Genomic DNA, 16,583 nt, shown 5'->3' on the forward strand with positions numbered 1-16,583 from the left:
AAGGGGCCACGCGCCTTACATGACGTGCGTGATGACGTCACCCGTCAAGCCCCTCCCTCCCTACCACCACCACCAACAACAACTCCGGCACCACGCGAGCTACGGCCATCCGCGGCCACGGCCACGGCGTCCCGTGATGTCGGAGCGACACTGAAGAAGGGGGGGGGGCCGGTAAGCGGAGAGCATCCACACTGATTTGTACTTTGCGTCGCTGTCACCACCATCATCATCATCGCTGGCATCGTCGTCAGCCACAAGCTCCATCCACTGCTGGGTTGGAAGGCCAAAGATCCCCCGTGTAGCCTTAACGGATTGTAGGGGCAAGTGCTGTTAGCGAGCACCTATGAAAGCCGGAACGGTACACGAGGGGGTGGGTGGTCAGCACCACGCCCGACCGCCTTTGTCTCCCTAGTGGTAAGCTTTACACACCGCACCGGGTACTCATTTGAGGCTGAGTCAACCTAGGGGAGGCCCAGGACCGGTTCAGATAATCGTCACCGGTGTTGGCCGTGAGCGGGGATTCGTACCCGGGTCGCCGGGTTCATAGCGCAGCGTAGCGCTAACCACTACACCACCGCTCCCCACTGTGCTCCACACACATACACACACACATACACACACACATACACACACACATACACACACACATACACACACACATACACACACACATACACACACACATACACACACATATATACACACACACATACACACACACATACACACACATATATACACACACACATACACACACATATATACACACACACATACACACACACATACACACACATATATACACACACACATACACACACACATACACACACATATATACACACACACATACACACACACATACACACACATATATACACACACACATACACACACACATACACACACATATATACACACACACATACACACACACATACACACACATATATACACACACACACATACACACACATATATACACACACACATACACACACACATACACACACATATATACACACGCGACCACGGGAAGAGAGAGAGAGACACGCAAACTCCAAATATACAGACAGCAGGCGTCAGGGTTGGGATCGTTTCCACGACCTCCTGTACACCAGGCGATGTAGTTTACATCAAATATACAGCAGCAGGCGTCAGGGTCGGGATCGAACCCATGACCTCCTGTAGTTAACATCTCCTAGCCACCGTGATGATGATGAGAGAGGGAGACACGCAAACTCCAAATATACAGCAGCAGGCGTCAGGGTCGGGATCGTACCCACGACCTCCTGTGTACCAGGCGAGGTAGTTAACATCTCCTAGCCATCGTGATGATGATGAGAGAGGGAGACACGCAAACTCCAAATATACAGCAGCAGGCGTCAGGGTCGGGATCGTACCCACGACCTCCTGTGTACCAGGCGAGGTAGTTAACATCTCCTAGCCACCGTGATGATGATGAGAGAGGGAGACACGCAAACTCCAAATATACAGCAGCAGGCGTCAGGGTCGGGATCGTACCCACGACCTCCTGTGTACCAGGCGAGGTAGTTAACATCTCCTAGCCATGGTGGTTTTCACACTGAACCCCCCCGCTTCCCTCCCTCCCCCCCAGAGTGTGGGAGTCATGCACCGGGACAGCCCCCCAGCGCGCTGCATCAAGCCACCGAGCACCATGGACAAGTACGAGAAGCTGGCGAAGATCGGCGAGGGCTCCTACGGGGTCGTGTTCAAGTGCCGCGCGCGCGACACTGGCCACGTCGTCGCCATCAAGAAGTTCGTCGAGTCCGAGGAGGACCCGCTCATCAAGAAGATCGCGCTGCGCGAGATTCGCATGCTCAAGGTGGGCGGCGCAGGTCGAGGAGACGGGAGGAGACACTCACTCGCTCGGTCCTGGCGACCGTCTCCAGGAGATCGGGTCTCAGGGTCGGAGTCTCGGTTGAGACTCGGCTCCAGGAGACCGGGTCTCAGGGTCGGAGTCTCGGTTGAGACTCGGCTCCAGGAGACCGGGTCTCAGGGTCGGAGTCTCGGTTGAGACTCGGCTCCAGGAGACCGGGTCTCAGGGTCGGAGTCTCGGTTGAGACTCGGCTCCAGGAGACCGGGTCTCAGGGTCGGAGTCTCGGTTGAGACTCGGCTCCAGGAGACCGGGTCTCAGGGTCGGAGTCTCGGTTGAGACTCGGCTCCAGGAGACCGGGTCTCAGGGTCGGAGTCTCGGTTGAGACTCGGCTCCAGGAGACCGGGTATCAGGGTCGGAGTCTCGGTTGAGACTCCAGGAGACCGGGTCTCAGGGTCGGAGTCTTGGTTGAGACTCGGCTCCAGGAGACCGGGTCTCAGGGTCGGAGTCTTGGTTGAGACTCGGCTCCAGGAGACCGGGTCTCAGGGTCGGAGTTTTGTTTGAGACTCGGCTCCAGGAGACCGGGTCTCAGGGTCTGAGTCTCGGTTGAGACTCGGCTCCAGGAGACCGGGTCTCAGGGTCGGAGTCTCGGTTGAGACTCCAGGAGACCAGGTCTCAGGGTCTGAGTCTCGGTTGAGACTCGGCTCCAGGAGACCGGGTCTCAGGGTCGGAGTCTCGGTTGAGACTCCAGGAGACCGGGTCTCAGGGTCGGAGTCTTGGTTGAGACTCGGCTCCAGGAGACCGGGTCTCAGGGTCGGAGTCTTGGTTGAGACTCGGCTCCAGGAGACCGGGTCTCAGGGTCGGAGTCTTGGTTGAGACTCGGCTCCAGGAGACCGGGTCTCAGGGTCTGAGTCTCGGTTGAGACTCGGCTCCAGGAGACCAGGTCTCAGGGTCGGAGTCTCGGTTGAGACTCCAGGAGACCAGGTCTCAGGGTCTGAGTCTCGGTTGAGACTCGGCTCCAGGAGACCGGGTCTCAGGGTCGGAGTCTCGGTTGAGACTCCAGGAGACCGGGTCTCAGGGTCGGAGTCTTGGATGAGACTCGGCTCCAGGAGACCGGGTCTCAGGGTCGGAGTCTTCGTTGAGACTCGGCTCCAGGAGACCGGGTCTCAGGGTCGGAGTCTTGGTTGAGACTCGGCTCCAGGAGACCGGGTCTCAGGATCGGAGTCTCAGTTGGGACTCGGCTCCAGGAGACCGGGTCTCAGGATCGGAGTCTCAGTTGAGACTCGGCTCCAGGAGACCGGGTCTCAGGGTCGGAGTTTTGTTTGAGACTCGGCTCCAGGAGACCGGGTCTCAGGATTGAGACTCGGCTCCATGATGCAAGCGAACGGTCAGAGCGCTGCACCTTCATCGTTGTGTTTTACAAAGTTGGCATTGTCTCAGTTTAGCGTTTTCCCACGTGAACCTGTGGTGGGAATTGAGCTGCCGCATCTGCGCTCGATGGCGAGCGATGCCAACCTCGCCACGCATCCCCGCAGCTCTGACCTTCCCTTGCACGCAGCACGGACACTCGTCTGAAAGTGCGGACCATCTGCAGCCTCGTGTTCTCTCGGCAACCCTCGATGTGAGCATTGATTTTCTTTTTGGGCAGTGGAGGAGAGGTGGCAGGCCCGTGTTTGAAGAGACACAGAGAGGGCCTGGTGCGGGACTTGACAAACACTCTCAAACAGGGCTGCCTGTCCATTGACCCCCCCACCCCACCCGGGCAATGACAAACACCCGGGTTGCTTTTCAACGAGAGAATGATCATGGACGCGAATCATCTTTTGTCAAGCTTATTTGTCATCAAATTAAATTTTGGTGCTGTCTGTGTGTTCGGGTAGCTCTTGCGAGACCACTCCATCAATTTCACTGAATGAGGTGTCATTTTGAGCCTCGTGATATCTCGGTCATATTGACACAACAGTCGACCTTTGACCACAGGCTCATTGGCTGTATGGCTGCTTATCCGATTTACAATTAGTATGGTGTGATACGGGCCCTGCTTCAACATCATACAACGGAGAGGCGTGTGCCGAGGGGGGTGGGGGGGGGGGATTAGAGAGCCAATCTCATTGGCTGCTGACTGCTGTAGTTGGAGACACTCTAAGACACCCAACCCCAGGGGCTTGAACCCGCAGGGTCTCTGAGTCACGCAGCCACGGAGCCTGGCGGTGGTGATGGTGACGGCTTTGCACGCCGGTAAACCAGCGCACTGTGGAGGCATTGGGTTGGCGGATTGCACACCAGAGGTCGCAACCGGGTACCCGATACCCGTACCCTACCCGATACCCGGCTACCCGTACCCGGCCGGGTACGAGTAGACGGGTAGCCGTTTGCGACCCTGGTGCGGCCGGGTACGGGTAGGCCGTGAGTCACTGGTGAGTAACCGTTTGTCACTCATTTCGGGTAGGGTACGGGTAGGGAACGGGTACCCGTACCCGGCCGGGTACGGGTAAGGAATCAAAACCCGTTTGCGACCTCTGTCGCACACGTATGTTGCAAAAAAACTCTCTACCCTTAACCCGGCTGCCCAGGAGAATGCGGTACAGCAAAATTGTGGACTCCGCCTGTCCCGTCTGTATGGGATAGAGTGTTTCCCCCTTGCACGCGCTGGTTTTCCCCGGGTGCTCCGGTTTCTCCCCACGCGCAAACGCTCATTCACCCTTTGCCGCTCCGAGACGTCTGCAAGTTGCAGGGCGGGTGGCAGAGGTCGCAAATGGGTTTTGATTCCTTACCCGTACCCGGCCGCACCAGGGTCGCAAATGGGTACCCGTACCCGGCCGGGTACGGGTAGCCGGGTATCGGGTAGGGTACGGGGTACGGGTATCGGGTACCCGGTTGCGACCTCTGGCCGAGAGTATGGAAGCGTGATTACGATGAATTTGTCACGTTGACCGCGAGGTTTGCGTGAACGCCGCGGAACGGGGGGGGCGAGTCGTTCACACAACGCGGCAAGGAACCTCCTCCCCCTCCCATCGCCCCCCCCCCCCTTCATTTGTTTGGAGTCTCTCGTCTGCAATTGGAGACACGGGACGATGCCGTCTCATCCCATGCGTGGGCTCCGTGCCCCGAGCGCAAACAGGTTGAGCGTGGGGTTGTGTTGTGTTGGGGTTTTTTGTTCTTGTTATTTAAGACCGCGCACAGCAGACAACGCAGCGCGGTGAGCGGAGGGGGGCACCTGGCAACGGCTGTTGATGGAATCAGATTAGCCAGCCCATGTGTGAATGTGTTCGTGTGCTGTGACAGGCGTTGCCTGCATTGAGCTCCACAAATACACGCACAAGGGGGTCACCAGACACTGACAGACAGACAGAGCGGTCTCAAGACACTGACAGACACTGACAGAGAGACACTGACAGAGAGACACTGACAGAGAGACACTGACAGAGAGACACTGACAGACAGACACTGACAGACACAGACAGACACAGACAGTGACAGAGAGACACTAACAGACAGAGACAGACACAGACAGACGCTGACAGAGAGACACTGACAGACAAACACAGACAGACAGACACTGACAGAGAGACACTGACAGACAGACACTGACAGACAGACACTGACAGACAGACACTGATAGACACAGACAGACACAGACACTGACAGATACTGACAGACACAGACAGACACAGACAGACACTGACAGACAGACACTGACAGACACTGACAGACAGACACTGACAGACAGACACTGACAGACAGACACAGACAGACACTGACAGACAGACACAGACAGACAGACACTGACAGACACAGACAGACAGACACAGACAGACAGAGCGGTCTCTGATGGGGTCTCCAGACAACGATGCCGTGTGTTTGAACGTTGCTTTGCACCCTCTTGCCTCCAGCAACTCAAGCACCCGAACCTGGTGAATCTCCTTGAGGTCTTCCGCAAGAAGAGAAGGCTCCACCTCGTGTTCGAGTACTGCGACCACACGGTCCTCAACGAGCTGGACAAACACCCCCACGGGTAAACACACCAAAGACAAAGATCCCCCGTGTAGCCTCAACAGACTGTTGGGGCAAGTGCTGTTAGCGAGTAGCACCTATGAAGGCTGGCACGGCACACGAGGTGGTGGGTGGCCAACACCACGCCCCGGGCCGCCTTTGTCTCCCCAGTGACGATGTTTACACATTGCACCAGGTGCTCATTTGAGGTTGAGTCAACCTAGGGGAGGTCCAGGATCGGTTCAAATAATCGGGCGGGAATCGAACTCGGGTTGCCGGGTTCGTAGCGCAGCGCGCTAAGCGCCGTGCCACCGCTCCCCGACACGCATACGCACACACGCACGAAGACAAAGATCCCCCGTATAGTCTTAACAGACATTTGGGGCAAGTGCTGTTAGAGAGCACCTATGAAGGTGTGTGTGTGTATGTTGAACTTCTTTTGCACGGTACGTAGCCAACTGTGTGAACGGAAGGTGCGCGAGAAGGATAACAAACCAAACACAAAGAGCAGTTCTGAAGGAATGAGTTCGTCAACCGAGATGATGATTTAAAAGTGCCATATAGCTCCAGTGACTTCCTATTATCGGACGGCAAAGCCTTCCAGACGGCCACATCTGAAAGCGCCGCGCGATGCAGCAGTGACCGTCTTTGTTCGATGGCCACCCAAAAGCCGCCGCTGCTGCTGCTGCTGCTGCTGCTGCCGCTGCTGCTGCTGCTGCTGCCGCTGCTGCTACTGCTGCGAGGATGACCACACTCTTGTGGCCAGTGCTGCTCTAACAGACCCCCATGTCCTTACTTAATTTGGAGCTTTCGTGACTGCAGGAATTACTCTTTGGTTCTTTCGGTAAAGTCACGTATAAAGATAAAATAATAAATTAAATACTAGCATACGACGTTTCGATTGCAACACAAGCAATCATCATCAGGTATAAATGAAATAGAAACACAAATCTAGTATACTTAGAAATGTAATATAATACAACAGAGAGTCGGATAACATAACAGTCAACACCCTACCTATCAGGTATACCTACCAACACCCTACCTACCTACCTGGTAGGTAGGGTGTTGACTGTTATGTTATCCGACTCTCTGTTGTATTACATAACATTTCTAAGTATACTAGATTTGTGTTTCTATTTCATTGATACCCGTGTCCTTGTCTGCCTGCAGGGTCCCCGAGCCCCAAGTGAAGAACATCTTGTTCCAGACTCTGCAGGCGGTCGGCTTCTGTCACCAGCACAACGTACGTCTCTCCGGCACACAGTGAGATCTTTCATCATCATCATCAGCAGCAGCAGCAGTAGCAGGGGACGTCGGCTATTGTAGCGGCATCGGCAGCATGTTTCATCAGCAGCAATCGAATCATCTCTTCAGCAGCATCGGCAGCAGTTGCATCTTCATCATCAGCAGCATTTGCATAATCGGGCAGAAGAAGCTGTATCTGCAGCAGCAGTAGTAGTAGCATCAGCGGTAGAGACAAAATGATTCTTAACAGCAGCTGCAGCATCATCAGCAGTCGCAGCAACATCTTTGTCTTCTTCATCTGCAGCCGCATTATCAGCATCCTTATCAGCAGTAAAACTATTTTTTTTTTACTTTGAGTTTATCTAGTAAGGCTCACTGAGCTATACAGCTCTATTTCAGAAGCGACCTGGCAATCACGTGGAAACTTACAGCAGCCGAATGCTCTAAACGCATGTTGAGTCTAAATGTGGAGGGAGAAACCGGAGGACTCCAATACACAGCAGGCGTCAGGGTCGGGATCGAACCCACAACCTCCTGCACACCATGCGAGGTCGTTAACATCTCCTAGCCACCGTGACGCCCCAATCAACAATGGCTTCACCGTTATTGTGATCATCAGCAGCAGCATCATCAGCAGCAGCATCATCAGCAGTATCAGCAGCATTAGCATCACATGATCATCATGAACCAGCCTCTGAAGTGTAGGTAGTTGATCTCTTATCCAGGTCAGCAATGACTGCAAAAAAAACAAACTACGAGATACAATTTCGGTTTCGCATAATTTGGCTAAATTCCAGCTCTTGACAATCACGGCGGCAGGGTGGCGCAGTGGTCACGTTCGTGCCTCGCAGCCAGAGGTCGCAAACGGGTTTTGATTCCTTACCCGTACCCGTACCTGGCCGCACCAGGGTCGCAAACGGGTACCCGTACCCGTACCTGGCCGTACCCGTACCCTACCCGTACCCGTACCCGGCCGTACCCGTACCCTACCCGTACCCGGCCGTACCCGTACCCTACCCGTACCCGGCCGGGTACGGGTAGGGTACGGGTATCGGGTACCCGATTGCGACCTCTGGGATGAAGCCATGTTGCAGGCGCGGGTGGGTTGATTCTAGGAACTTGAATTGTGAGAAGAGACAAGACGTTGGGAAATGAGTGACACACGGTGACTCACCGGTGACTCACGGCCTACCCGTACCTGTACCCGACCGTACCATGGTCGCAAACGGCTACCCGTACCTGGCCGGGTACGGGTAGCCGGGTATCGGGTATGGTACGGGTATCGGGTACCCGGTTGCGACCTCTGCTCGCAGCACGACGGCCTCGGGTTCGATTCCTAACTGGGGGGGGGGGGGCGCCCTTCCGCGTGTAATTAGTCCGTTCTCACCCCTGTCCTCCGGCTTACTCTCGCGGCCAATAAAACGGCCGATGAAACGTGTAAAGCGACTGGGACTGCACGTCGCAGCGACGTCGCCGCCTGCTGCGAGAACTTTCCAGGAGCGCGCGGCCGCCGCTAGCCAGTGAAGGCAGCGACGGCGGTGACGGTGACGGGGTGGGCGTGGTGGAGCGGCAGGCGTGGGTCAGAGGTCGCAACCGGGTACCCGATACCCGTACCCTACCCGATACCCGGCTACCCGTACCCGGCCGGGTACGGGTAGACGGGTACCCGTTTGCGACCCTGGTGCGGCCGGGTACGGGTAGGCCGTGAGTCACTGGTGAGTCACCTGTGATTGTCACTCATTTCCCAACGTCTTGTCTCTTCTCACAATTCAAGTTCCTAGAATCAACCCACCCGCGCCTGCAACATGGCTTCATCCCAGAGGTCGCAATCGGGTACCTGTACCCTACCCGATACCCGGCCGGGTACGGGTAGCCGGGTATCGGGTAGGGTACGGGTACCCGATTGCGACCCTGGTGTGGCCGGGTACGGGTACGGGTAAGGAATCAAAACCCGTTTGCGACCTCTGGCGTGGGTAGCTGTCGCGCCGTGTTGCCGTGTTGACGCGACGAGTTGCCGTGTTGCCATGTTGCACCGCCGTGTTGACGTTCGGTGCGTATTTGCCGCGGCAGTGCATCCACCGTGACGTGAAGCCAGAGAACATCCTGGTGACCAAGCAGGGAATCATCAAACTCTGTGACTTTGGCTTTGCCCGCATGCTAAGTGAGTTTCCTGCACGCACGCACGCACGCACACACACTCACCCTGTGGGGAGCGGTGGTGCAGCGGTTAGCGCGCTGCACGACAAACCCGGCGACCCGAGTTCGATTCGCGCTCACGGCCAACACCAGTGACGATTATTTGAACCGGTACTGGGCCTCCCCTAGGTCGACTCGACCTCAAATGATAAGTACCTGGCGCGATGTGTAAAACATCGCCGCTGAGGATAAAAAGGCGGCCCGGGAATGGTTCTGGCCACCCAACCCCATCGTCTGCCGTGCTAACATTCATCAAAGATGCGCTTCTGCGGCCGTCTGGAACGCCTCTTCCTTCCGATATTAGGAAGCCATTGGAAGCTATATGGCAATTTTAAATCATCATCTAGATCGGAAACTCATTTCCGTAGAAGAACCGCTTCATGTATTTCGTCTGCTGTCCTTTCCCTGCACTTCTGATTAGCACGTACGACGCAAAAGAAGTTCAACATACGTACGGTACATAGGCGCTAATAGCACTCGCCCCAACAGCTAATGCTATATGGCGGGGGGCAGAAGTTGCAACCGGGTACCCGATACCCGTACCCTACCCGATACCCGGCTACGGGTACCCGTTTGCGACCCTGGTACGGCCGGGTACGGGTAGGCCGTGAGTCACTGGTGAGTAACTGTTTGTCACTCATTTCGGGTAGGGTACGGGTAGGGAACGGCTACCCGTACCCGGCCGTACCCGGCCGGGTACGGGTACCCATTTGCGACCCTGGTGCGGCCGGGTACGGGTACGGGTAAGGAATCAAAACCCGTTTACGACCTCTGGCGGGGGGTTCATTTGTGCTTGTTGTAGCGGGACCGGGTGACGAGTACACGGACTACGTGGCGACGCGCTGGTACCGTGCCCCCGAGCTGCTGGTGGGCGACACGCAGTACGGGCCGGCCGTCGACGTGTGGGCGCTGGGCTGCGTCTTCGCCGAGCTCCTGGCCGGGGAGCCTCTGTGGCCGGGCCGATCAGACGTCGATCAGCTGCACCTCATCCGCACGACGCAGGGTCGGACACGCACGCTCGCTCACACGCTAGCACGCTAGCACACGCGCTCGCTAGCACGCGAGCACGCTAGCACGCTAGCACACGCGCTCGCACACTGCCACGCTCGCTAGCACGCTCGCTAGCACGCTCGCTAGCACGCTCGCTAGCACGCACGCTAGCACACGAGCACACGCGCTCGCACACTGCCACGCTCGCTAGCACGCTCGCTAGTACGCACGCTAGCACGCTAGCACACGCGCTCGCTAGCACACTCGCTAGCACGCTCGCTAGCACGCACGCTAGCACGCGAGCACACGCGCTCGCACACTGCCACGCTCGCTAGCACGCTCGCTAGCACGCATGCTAGCACGCTAGCACACGCGCTCGCTAGCACGCTCGCTAGCTCGCACGCTAGCACGCACGCTAGCACGCTAGCACACGCGCTCGCTAGCACACTCGCTAGCACGCTCGCTAGCACGCTAGCACACGCGCTCGCACACTGCCACGCTCGCTAGCACGCTCGCACACTCGCGTATATTTTTCATCGTTGCTAGGGATACTGCACGGCCGTCGTTGGATTCTTGAGATGCTCACAAATTCTCCATTCGCTCGATTCTGATTATTTTCATTATTATTTTATATTACATATTTATTTTTTACCGATCGCTCGTTTTAATCGGGACTGCGGGTCATTGTCCCCCCCCCCCCGCCCCCCCCCCCCCGGGAGCTTTAGTGCAGTCGTCGGTTGTGAATGACGGACTGAGTGAATGACCGAGTGATCAAATGTTGTCCTTCAGGAGACCTCATTCCACGACACCAGCAGATCTTCAGCTCGAACCAGTTCTTCAGCGGGCTGAGCATCCCTGAGCCTGAGACACGGGTGGGTGGACCCAGAGACACCTGGAGATGTTAACTATCTCGCCTGGTGTACAGGAGGTCGTGGGTTCGATCCCGACCTCTGCTGGATATTTGGAGGTTGCGGTCTCTCTCTCATCACAGTGGCTAGGAGATGTTAACTATCTCGCCTGGTGTACAGGAGGCCGCGGCTTCGATCCCGACCCTGCTATATATTCTAGATTTGAAGCTTTCGTGACTGCAACGATTCATACTCTTAGGTTTTTTCGGTAAAGTCACGTAGGTAAAAAATAAATAATAATAATCTATAAAAATCAAACAATTGCTGTGGTGGCGGTGGTGATACAGCAATCGTGCTGTGACGGTTCCACCTGAAGACGGAAGCTTGTGTTGCCTCCGAAACGTCGTGATTTATTTTATTTCTATTATTTCGTAAATGATTTTATTATTTGTTTTCATTATTTATTTTTTACCTACGTGACTTTACCGAAAAAACCTAAGAGTATGAACCCTGCTATATATTTGGAGTGTTTCTCTCTCTCTCCCCGTGGTCGCTTGGATTCTTCTCCGGGTCCTCCAGTTTTTCCCTCCACATTTAGAAACGTGCGTTGAGACTATTTCGATTATTTTGGCCATGGGGAGAGAGACACGCAAACTCCAAATATACAGCAGCAGGCGTCAGGGTCAGGATCAAACCCCGACCTCCTGCACACCAGGCGTGGTAGTCAACACCTAACGCAAGCACGACAGCAGCAGTCGCGTTCCACCTCTCACGCTTTCTCCATCCTGCCCCTCGGGCGCGACTCGCGCCGCCAGGAGCCGCTGGAGTCGCGCTTTCCGTGCGCGTCGCCCGCGGCGCTCTCCTTCATGCGCGGCTGCCTGGAGATGGACCCCGCCGACCGGGCGGCCTGCGACGGCCTCCTGGGCCACCCCTACCTGGCGGAGCGGGACGGCGAGCGGCGGCGCTTCGAGCGGCACGGCCGCCTGCCGCTAGTGGCGCATGGCGGCAAGAAGACGCACGGCGGCGGCGGCGGCGGCGGCGGGGCCGCGCGTCACAACGGCAACAACGCCGGCAACGGCAACAAGTACGACAACCACCGGCTGCCGGACATCAACGCGCCGAACGCGGCGCACGCGGCGACCTCGTCACCGCAGCCGCCCGCGCCGCCCACGCCGCCGCTCTGCCTCACCCCGTTCATGCGGGCGCCCAAGTCGTAGAGGAAGTGGCCCACCGCCACCACCGTCATCACCACCGCCACCCACCGCCACCGTCGCCACCAACACCGCCACCGCCGCCACCACCGTCGCCACCACCACCGTTACCACCATCACCACCACCGCCGCCACCACCGCTACCACCACCGTCGCCACCACCGCCGCCACCCGCCACCACCACCGCCACCCACCAGGGCCACCGCTCGTCCCTGGTCCGCTCGCCCCGTCCGACGGAATGCCCCTGACTCGACCCGCCGCCTCTACCGGAGATGAACGCCGCCCCCCCCCCCCCCCCGCTCGCAACCGCTTGCAACCCCCACCCGCTCGGCTTGCGGGATCCGATGAGAAGCGGGCGCATTGCGACTGACGCGTGGCGGTTAGCTCCGTGACGTCACGAGGCCGCGCTCACGTCCCGCGTCTTCGGCGTTGGCGTCTCCGCCCTGCTCTGCCGAGCGCTTGGACCGCAGCACTCGACTCCTGTTTACAGCCCCCGAGCCAGCGGTGGGAAATTCCACGTTCCTGTGGCAGGACGAGGCGACCCACGCAAACCGAACCACTGCTGACTTCCCACCACGGTGGATGCAGGGTTTTTTTTTTCTCCTCTCTCTTCTCTCTCTCTTCCCCCCGCTCGCTTTCATGCGGTGATGGATGCGTTCCGAAGGGGCGCGCAAAATCACGGTGGCCACGACGCCACCGCGCGACGTCAGCTGCCTGCCGATGGGCGCGCAAACGGCAACGCCAACGGCGTTGTCCCACGTCCGACCGCGGAGCCGAGTGCGGGTGCAATTGAAGGCGCCTCTTAGAGGCCACGATTTGTGGGTAGATCATTGGTACCTCATTTGCCAGTAAAAAATTGAATTGTTTTTTTACCCTTTTATCTGGCACCTTTGTTGTAAAAAAGGTGTCAGTTTTGTTGCCAGATGAAAGGGTAAAAACCCAATTATCATATTTTTTACTGGCAAATGAGGTACCAATGGTGTAAATGCTTACCCCGAGTACTCATACTCTGATGGTGCATTGTCTTTGAGTTGTGCGCCTTTTGGCGTCATCTGGTCCCCAACCCATGTGAGACTAGGCTCTAAGGAAAGCTGTCTCGGGTGTGGACCAATCAACTTCAAGGACAGTGCATACATTATCAGAGTTGTGTTTTTTGTTTGCATTATGACTGCAGGTATTGTGGTCTATGCAAACATGACTAATTGTGGGTAGATGTTGGTTGGCTGCATGACAGGGACTTGCCCGTACGGCGTTCCCTTGTTAGTCATGCACTTGGCTGTCCGCGATGTTGGCTCTCTGCGAATCGTATCTGGAAATCTACGCGACGACTGCATCGAGAGAGAGAGAAAGTGATGAGAGAAAGTGATGAGAGAGAAAGTGATGAGAGAGAAAGTGATGAGATAGAAAGTGATGAGAGAGAAAGTGATGAGAGAGAAAGTGATGAGAGAGAAAGTGACGAGAGATGGAGTGATGAGAGATGGAGTGACGAGAGAGAAAGTGATGAGAGAGAAAGTGACGAGAGATGGAGTGATGAGAGAGAAAGTGACGAGAGATGGAGTGACGAGAGATGGAGTGACGAGAGAGAAAGTGACGAGAGAGAAAGTGACGAGAGATAAAGTGATGAGAGAGAAAGTGACGAGAGATGGAGTGACGAGAGAGAAAGTGACGAGAGAGAAAGTGACGAGAGAGAAAGTGACGAGAGATGGAGTGACGAGAGATGGAGTGATGAGAGAGAAAGTGATGAGAGATGGAGTGATGAGAGAGAAAGTGATGAGAGAGAAAGTGACGAGAGAGAAAGTGATGAGAGATGGAGTGACGAGAGAGAAAGTGACGAGAGATGGAGTGACGAGAGAGAAAGTGACGAGAGATGGAGTGACGAGAGATGGAGTGACGAGAGAGAAAGTGACGAGAGAGAAAGTGACGAGAGATAAAGTGATGAGAGAGAAAGTGACGAGAGATGGAGTGACGAGAGAGAAAGTGACGAGAGAGAAAGTGACGAGAGATGGAGTGACGAGAGAGAAAGTGACGAGAGAGAAAGTGACGAGAGATAAAGTGACGAGAGATGGAGTGATGAGAGAGAAAGTGATGAGAGAGAAAGTGACGAGAGAGAAAGTGATGAGAGATGGAGTGACGAGAGAGAAAGTGACGAGAGAGAAAGTGACGAGAGAGAAAGTGATGAGAGATGGAGTGACGAGAGAGAAAGTGATGAGAGAAAGTGATGAGATAGAAAGCGATGAGAGAGAAAGTGATGAGAGATGGAGTGACGAGAGAGAAAGTGATGAGAGAGAAAGTGATGAGATAGAAAGTGATGAGAGAGAAAGTGACGAGAGAGAAAGCGATGAGAGATGGAGTGATGAGAGAGAAAGAGATGAGAGATGGAGTGACGAGAGAGAAAGTGACGAGAGAGAAAGTGACGAGAAAGCAAGATGGAGAGAGCTTCTCGAACCTTTGGAAGCATGTTGAGCACACGTCTGCACGTGCTATGTCCGTAGGGCCAATGTCGCTGTCCCGTGAAATGTTTCCGTTCACCAGCGTATCCCTCGTGGCGAATAACGCGAGAGAATCCCGGCCACTCCCGACCAAGCCCACAACTTGACGGGTGTTGAGCAGAGGACGCAACCGGGTAGCCGATACCCGTACCCTACCCGATACCCGGCTACCCGTACCCGGCCGGGTACGGGTACCCGTTTGCGACCCTGGTGCGGCCGGGTACGGGTACGGGTAGACCGTGAGTCACTGGTGAGTCACCGTTTGTCACTCATTTCCCAACGTCTTGTCTCTTCTCACAATTCAAGTTCCTAGAATCAACCCACCCGCGCCTGCAACATGGCTTCATCCCAGATGTCGCAATCAGGTACCCTACCCGTACCCTGCCCGTACCCTGCCCGATACCCGGCCGGGTACGGGTAGGGTACGGCCGGGTACGGGTACCCGTTTGCGACCCTGGTGCGGCCGGGTACGGGTAAGGAATCAAAACCCGTTTGCGACCTCTGGTGTTGAGTCCACTGCGCCGCCTGTGATTGGATGGTTTAAATGAAGTAGCATACATTTCTTCTTATTATTTAAATGAAGGTCTCTTGTTTATGTTGAACTTGTTTCGCTCCGTACGTAGCCAACAGTTCTAATCGGATGTGCGGGTAGTGTGTTAGTGTAAAAGGTCTCTATTTGTATAAAGTGATAACAGCTGGACGTATGTGTGTGTGTGTGTGATTGCACTCCACATTCCTCCCAGCACCAAAAGAGCAATGGGGTGGCTCTTTAAGCCAGCGGTGGAAATTCCACATTCCTGTGGCGTGCGTCAACCTCGGTATCCGTAGAGCGCAAACAGCTGTCGACTTCCCGCAAAGCGGTACTCGTTTTATCGACCCCCAAAGGGGATGATTGTCTCACCTCACCCCCCCCCCGACCTCATCACTCTCACGCAACCATTCATCCCACCACTCCTCCCACATAGACGCTCACCTCATCAGTCTCACGCAACCACTCATCCCACCACTCCTCATTCCACAAAGACGCTCACCTCATCACTCTCACGCAACCACTCATCCCACCACTCCTCCCACAAAGACGCTCACCTCATCACTCTCATGCAACCACTCATCCCACCACTCCTCATTCCACAAAGACGCTCACCTCATCAGTCTCACGCAACCACTCATCCCACCACTCCTCCCACAAAGACGCTCACCTCATCAGTCTCACGCAACCACTCATCCCACCACTCCTCCCACAAAGACGCTCACCTCATCAGTCTCACGCAACCACTCATCCCACCACTCCTCATTCCACAAAGACGCTCACCTCATCACTCTCACGCAACCACTCATCCCACCACTCCTCCCACAAAGACGCTCACCTCATCACTCTCACGCAACCACTCATCCCACCACTCCTCATTCCACAAAGACGCTCACCTCATCAGTCTCACGCAACCACTCATCCCACCACTCCTCCCACAAAGACGCTCACCTCATCACTCTCACGCAACCACTCATCCCACCACTCCTCCCACAAAGACGCTCACCTCTTCACTCTCACGCAACCACTCATCCCACCACTCATTCCACAAAAACACTTTCTCATACCTGTCAACCCCTTATCAGCCCCTCCCTACCTTATTACGGACCAATTTAGACTTTATTGGTCACCCCGTCAAAACGCACCCTGCGAGGCGCTGTACATAGTAACGGGTGTTTGATCGCGTGTACGCAACCCAAACCGTGTTTAGTGTGTGAATAAAATTAAAAAATCAGGAAACAT

At 55.7% G+C, this 16,583-nt stretch overlaps 1 protein-coding gene across 1 annotated transcript; it reads left to right on the plus strand.

Moving 5' to 3' along the window:
- The first annotated feature begins 86 nt into the window (after positions 1–86).
- LOC144736900 (cyclin-dependent kinase-like 1) lies at positions 87–16,580 on the plus strand. The gene is made up of 8 exons (XM_078619571.1): positions 87–171; positions 1,619–1,846; positions 5,731–5,852; positions 7,004–7,076; positions 9,149–9,239; positions 10,077–10,277; positions 11,054–11,136; positions 11,928–16,580. The coding sequence occupies exons 2-8, from the start codon at positions 1,631–1,633 to the stop codon at positions 12,327–12,329; spliced, it is 1,188 nt and encodes a 395-aa protein (XP_078475697.1). The 5' UTR covers positions 87–171; positions 1,619–1,630; the 3' UTR covers positions 12,330–16,580.
- Positions 16,581–16,583: the final 3 nt, after the last annotated feature.

Source organism: Lampetra planeri, chromosome 63, assembly GCF_965212315.1.
Source record: "Lampetra planeri chromosome 63, kcLamPlan1.2.h2, whole genome shotgun sequence".
NCBI lineage: Eukaryota > Metazoa > Chordata > Hyperoartia > Petromyzontiformes > Petromyzontidae > Lampetra > Lampetra planeri.